The 5,400-nt window shown below is 38.5% G+C and overlaps 2 protein-coding genes across 2 annotated transcripts; both read left to right on the top strand.

Moving 5' to 3' along the window:
* Positions 1-84: 84 nt before the first annotated feature.
* On the top strand, positions 85-1,270 carry LOC107552140 (CD151 antigen-like). The gene is made up of 4 exons (XM_016233970.1): positions 85-102; positions 569-724; positions 968-1,054; positions 1,155-1,270. Exons 1-4 carry the CDS (start codon positions 85-87, stop codon positions 1,212-1,214), a joined length of 321 nt encoding a protein of 106 aa, XP_016089456.1. The 3' UTR covers positions 1,215-1,270.
* A 402-nt stretch (positions 1,271-1,672) lies between these two features.
* Positions 1,673-3,414, top strand: LOC107552138 (Parkinson disease 7 domain-containing protein 1-like). The gene is made up of 4 exons (XM_016233969.1): positions 1,673-2,052; positions 2,893-2,969; positions 3,081-3,186; positions 3,263-3,414. Exons 1-4 carry the CDS (start codon positions 2,004-2,006, stop codon positions 3,412-3,414), a joined length of 384 nt encoding a protein of 127 aa, XP_016089455.1. The 5' UTR covers positions 1,673-2,003.
* Positions 3,415-5,400: the final 1,986 nt, after the last annotated feature.

Raw genomic sequence — 5,400 nt, 5'->3', positions numbered from 1 at the left:
TAGTCTGATTATATTGCCTAAAATGTGTAAGCTAATGGATTACATTTCTAACTACAATTTGTGTCATGCAATTTGGATTCAGTAATGGGCTACAATTTCCAAGTAATTTATCCAGCAGTGTCTGTCTGTCTACCTTTCTATCATTCTGTCTAGCCTAAATACCCTAACAAGTGCCTAGCAACCACCCAGAACACCATAGCAACTGTTTAGCATGGGCATAACAACACAGAACACCCACTTAGCAACTACTTGACAGCTGTCTAGAACACCTTAGAAACATTTAACACTTTCAAGCTACTTCTAACATTTAAGACAAGACTTTGTCAAGCCCACAATCTAGTTTCAACCTATAATCATGTGTGCATGTTTCAGTTTTTCAACAGCTTTGACGTTTAAAGTATTACAATATCATAACAAAGAAGGCTTTTGAACACACTTTCCCAGTCTGTGAGCATGTGAGTTTATGCGTCATACCATCAGACACCACTAGCCCATGGGAAACCAATCCACCCCGTCACAAGAATGAACTCTTTTCTTGTTCCCGCGCTCCATCTGTTTTATGGTGCAGCTGAAGTGTTGTGGCAGTAACAGCTCGGCGGACTGGAGGGAAGGGGCCTGGATGCATACCTTTGCCGACAGACGCCTGGTGCCCGACAGCTGCTGTAAGACCCCCACACAGGGCTGTGGAGTCAGAGACCACCCATCCAACATCTACAAAGTGGAGGTATGTTCAGATGACTGAACGCACAATTGCATTGCACTTTTATAGCTTATGCACTTATTATAGTAACAACTTTGTCTCAGATCTTTCTCCTTTGTGTTTCAAGGCAAATATCTCAGATAATTTGGCTTTGGAAGAATTTGATGAGAAATGTTTGCATTCATTTTGAGATCTTTTAATTGCATACTTTGGTATGTTTGGAAATCTGAACATTTTGAGACATTGTTAAGATTTTTTCTTTTTCAGGGAGGCTGCATATCCAAACTAGAGGAGTTTATACTTCAGCATCTGATTATTTTGGGCTCAGTGGGTCTTGGGATTGCATTCATTCAGGTGAGCAACTCTGATATAACTCCAGCAAATATATTCACTCCTATTTGTATTTGTTGCCATTTCATAGGTTCTAACCTTCGGTCTTCTCTGTCTGTTCCAGATTGTGGGGATGATTTTTACCTGCTGCTTGTATCAAAGTTTGAAAGAAGAAATATACTGAGAAAGAAGATACTTATTCACACCAACACCAAAAAAGCCTTCCTGCTGTCTGCATTACTGTCTGTTACTGTTTGGTTTCATGAATGTGTCACAATAACGCAGGATGACCGCTCAATATGTCTTGGCTGCAGGACAGTCGTTCTGGAAATGGAACTTAAATTGTTTTGTTTTAAGCAAAAGTTTTTAGAAGCAGTGTGTTCAAACTTTTTTCAGTACAAATAAATCAGTGAAATTGTTTTATTTTATTTCTGTCAGTTATACTCTCACAAATGCCTTCAAAGACATACAGAATTTGTCTGGCATTTATTACTAAACATTAGATAATTATTAGCACCCTTTCAACATTAATATGGGTTGTAATCTTTAATCATAAAATGACAGACATGAATTTTTACATGCTTTGAGTGTAACATTTGTTCTAATAATAAAACATTAACATTAATCTATTTTCATCAGGTGGAAGTAACATTCAAAGTATTCGCTGTGTCTGTAGATTTCCTGAAAAAAGGTCGTTAGTAAAATAATTATGATATAAAATGTGCATATAGGAACTACTTAAACAGCGGAACTTGCGGTTTTACCCGGAACTTTACAACCGACGGACCATGAAAACAAGCAGCTGATCAAATGATCTCAGTTCTGTTTTATCGTAAATTCAATTAATTTATTACATTTCAGTACGTGTATTTAGTAGGTTATTGTTGACGTTAGTATTGTCATTATCGTTTGTTAATGCTCAGTCTCTATAAACATCGAAAACCAGTCAATTTGGTGATCTAAAGCATCTATAATGACATCTAAACCTACATGTCTGATTGTGGCCAGTGCTGCATCTGCAGGTAAGACTCAAATGCACATGAATATTTACAGGAAGGTAATGGATTTCTGAAATGGAACATGGACAGTTTCTATTTGAGTGGGTGGTCAAAATATAATTGAAGTCCCAATTTTATTATCAGTGAATTGTTTCTAAATTGTGGTAGGTTCCATATATTATTAGTGTAATGAATAATTGTGATGATGTTTTTGACTCAAACTGACCCAACCTGTTTGTTAATATTTCTTATTTTTTATTTAATATAATTCACCAAAAATCGAACAAAATGAAGATTTTACAAAACCACATTGCTATATATATATATATATATATAAATATGAACATTTTCTAATTGTATATTATATTTTCTTTTTTCGAAAAAATATATTCTATGAAATAAGAACTTTATAAGTTTTGAAATGTTATTTAATGTTTGTGGTCTTGAAAATGGATATGTATTATGCCTAATTAAGTTAATTATGTAACATTGTTTTAAAAACTTTTTTAAAATATAGGCAATGTATACATTTTATCTAATACATTTTAATCTAAAGTTCATAATATATTCAAATTAATTTAGTGTTAATAAATTTTCAATGCAGCTTTTATATTTGTCTTGTTTGTTTTTTTTTTTCTTGGGGGGGGGGGTTCGTGAAAGGTCTCATTAGTCTTTTGAACTGTATTTATTCAAAATAAAAATAAAATTCTTAAAAAGTTCCAGGATCCAAATGGATGATCAGATGGTAATAACATTGCACTTTAATCTATTTTTAAATGAAACTTTGAACAATGATACTCTTTTGTTAGTGTTTTCTGTTTCTTGTGAATGTAACGCATTAAACTGGGTTCTGTTTTCCTGCAGGAGTTTCAGCACGATCTTTCCATCAGTGTTTTCATTTGTGCAGTTCAGTGTTTAACCTGCAGACAGCGACACCTGGCGTGAGGAAACACACACTGCAGCATCTACAAATCAGTGTTTATTCATCCATATACGACACGCAATGGGCTGCATGCATCACATCTGTCTCTCTTTTTTTTTTTGTCTCACAGGGGAAGCCCATCGACTTTGCCGGTGTGGATGACAGCACAGCCCGCTGGGTGCAAGAGTTCAGCGTCAAACCCTACGCCAACCCGGCCAAGCTGGAGTCTATCGATGGTCTGACATCTCTCTGCTATCTTGAGTCTGAGTGTATAAGTGCATTTCTTACATCAGGATATGTGTGATGTTTCAGGTGCCCGCTATCAGGCGCTGCTGATCCCCGACTGTCCGGGAGCCCTGAACGATCTCGCCCACAGCGGATCCCTCGCACGAATCCTGTCCCACTTCATTTCTCATCAAAGTGAGGATCTCTGCTTCTCAGACAGCTCAGGGTTTAATCCATAGAGACGGAGTGCATTTAGGCCACGCCCACCGTGGGGGAAAACATTCCAACCCTCTCCATTGACTTTGTATTGTGGGAAGCCGCCGCCTTGTTGTTTCTGACTTATAACAAAAAACAGAACCATGCCTAAAAGCTGCTGTGTGACAAGGTGTACAGCAGACAAAGGGTTAGTTCACCCAAAAATAAAAATTCTGTCATTAATTACTCACCCTCATGTCGTTCCAAACCCGCAAGACCTTCGTTCATCTTCTGAACACAATTTAAGATATTTTTGATGAAATCTGAGGGCTCTCTGAGCCTCCCATAGACAGCAAGGTAACTACCACGTTCAAGGTCCAGAAAAGTGACGCAGTAGAGATGAAAATGTGGAATAAAGTCGTTATTTTTGTTTTCTTTGCTTCGTAACTTTACAGTTGAACCACTGATGTCACACGGACTACTTTTCTGGACCTTGAACGTGGTAGTTACCTTGCTGTCTATGGGAGGCTCAGAGAGCCCTCAGATTTCATCAAAAATATCTTAAATTGTGTTCCGAAGATGAACGACGGTCTTACGGGTTTCGAACAACACGAGGGTGAGTAATTAATGACAGAATTTTTATTTTTTGGGTGAAATAACCCTTTAAGGTTGAGATGGGACAATGCGATTTATTAACACCGAAACACATGATTTGTCTTGCAGAATGTTTAAAATCTCACACAGACATGCTTGATCAAACTGGTAAAGGCAGTGAAAGACACTGATCACTTGCCTGTGCATATCTTGTCCACTTTCAGCATCATGGCTCCTCGGTCCAGCGCCTGCCTGCGAAACACACCGCAGAAAGTGCAGTTATTCTTCAATCCCACCTGCTTCACGATGGCGTCCATGGTCCAGCCGTACAGCTCTTCATAAGACACGATCTTCAGCGGCAGCTCATACTGCTGCTGGTTCCTCTTCACCGTCTCCAGCGAATCATCTCTGTAGCCTGTGATGCCCTCATCCACCGAAAGCAGCAGAAGGCTCAGGCCGTAACCGTAGCGCTCGTTCAGGACCTTCATCACATGGGCCAGGACGGTAGAGTCCTTTCCGCCCGAGGCACCGATGGCCACGGTCTCTCCACGGTTAAAGAGTCCGGCGGACACGATGGTTTGATGGATCTCCTCCTCGAACGCCCAGAAGAAGCAGTCCTTACAGAGAGAGTGTCCGGTCTTGGGCCGTTTGAGCACAGCACGTCTCTGGACGCAGTTACTGCACTGGACCGGCATTGTGACACACAGGGCACTGCACAGCATTTCAGAGAAATATCAGATCAAAACACATCTTTAACTGGTTCTCAATCTTTTGTGTGACACAGACCCCCAAATATGATCATCCTGCTGCAAATCATTCTAAAATGTAAAAGCACCTATACATTTTCAGCTAATTTTAATGTGGAAAAAACACACACACACGTCATTACATTTTTCTACTCACTATAGTAATGATGGTGGATGGATGATGATGATAGATGGATTATTTAATTATTTTATTCTAAATATTTAATTGTATCTTAATTGTTTATTTATTTTTACATTTTTCCACAGACCCCTGCACACTCTTGTGGCCCCCAGTTTGAAGACCCTGCATTAACCCTTTCTGGCACTTGGCATTATTTAAAGCAGGAATATTTCATAAATGTTTTTTTAGACTGAGGAAAAGTGATGGTCCTTACATAGTTATTTTGAATATGTGTTCTCTGAAAGTAACATGTTACAGAATAACAATGTATTAAAATATGTATGCAACTAAAAGCATATTAACTTCATAAGGTAAAATGGGGTGGTAAATGTTTATTGATGTTATACATCTCATAACAGGGATGAAAGTTGTTGGATTGAATTGCATTTGTATGCACCTGGATCCTTGTGATTACAGGCAGAAATCCCCCCAAAAATGTGGTTTATGGCTGACTAAACTAATACCTGAAATCAATTCGATGTCTGAAAATGTTATAGAACTGTCAGAAA

Source organism: Sinocyclocheilus grahami, unplaced genomic scaffold (genome assembly GCF_001515645.1).
Source record: "Sinocyclocheilus grahami isolate Dianchi unplaced genomic scaffold, SAMN03320097.WGS_v1.1 scaffold442.1, whole genome shotgun sequence".
Lineage (NCBI taxonomy): Eukaryota > Metazoa > Chordata > Actinopteri > Cypriniformes > Cyprinidae > Sinocyclocheilus > Sinocyclocheilus grahami.
This window is presented reverse-complemented; position numbering and strand designations above follow the sequence as displayed.

What these genes read in the sequence shown, in the direction of transcription:
- LOC107552140 (XM_016233970.1), top strand. An exon ending in CCAACATCTACAAAGTGGAG is followed by an intron (nt 725 to 967) that starts GTATGTTCAGAT and finishes TTTCTTTTTCAG; the next exon opens with GGAGGCTGCATATCCAAACT. An exon ending in TTGGGATTGCATTCATTCAG is followed by an intron (nt 1,055 to 1,154) that starts GTGAGCAACTCT and finishes TGTCTGTTCCAG; the next exon opens with ATTGTGGGGATGATTTTTAC.
- LOC107552138 (XM_016233969.1), top strand. Translation starts at nt 2,004, where the DNA reads ATGACATCTAAACCTACATGTCTGATTGTGGCCAGTGCTGCATCTGCA. An exon ending in GGCCAGTGCTGCATCTGCAG is followed by an intron (nt 2,053 to 2,892) that starts GTAAGACTCAAA and finishes GTTTTCCTGCAG; the next exon opens with GAGTTTCAGCACGATCTTTC. An exon ending in TGCAGACAGCGACACCTGGC is followed by an intron (nt 2,970 to 3,080) that starts GTGAGGAAACAC and finishes TTTGTCTCACAG; the next exon opens with GGGAAGCCCATCGACTTTGC.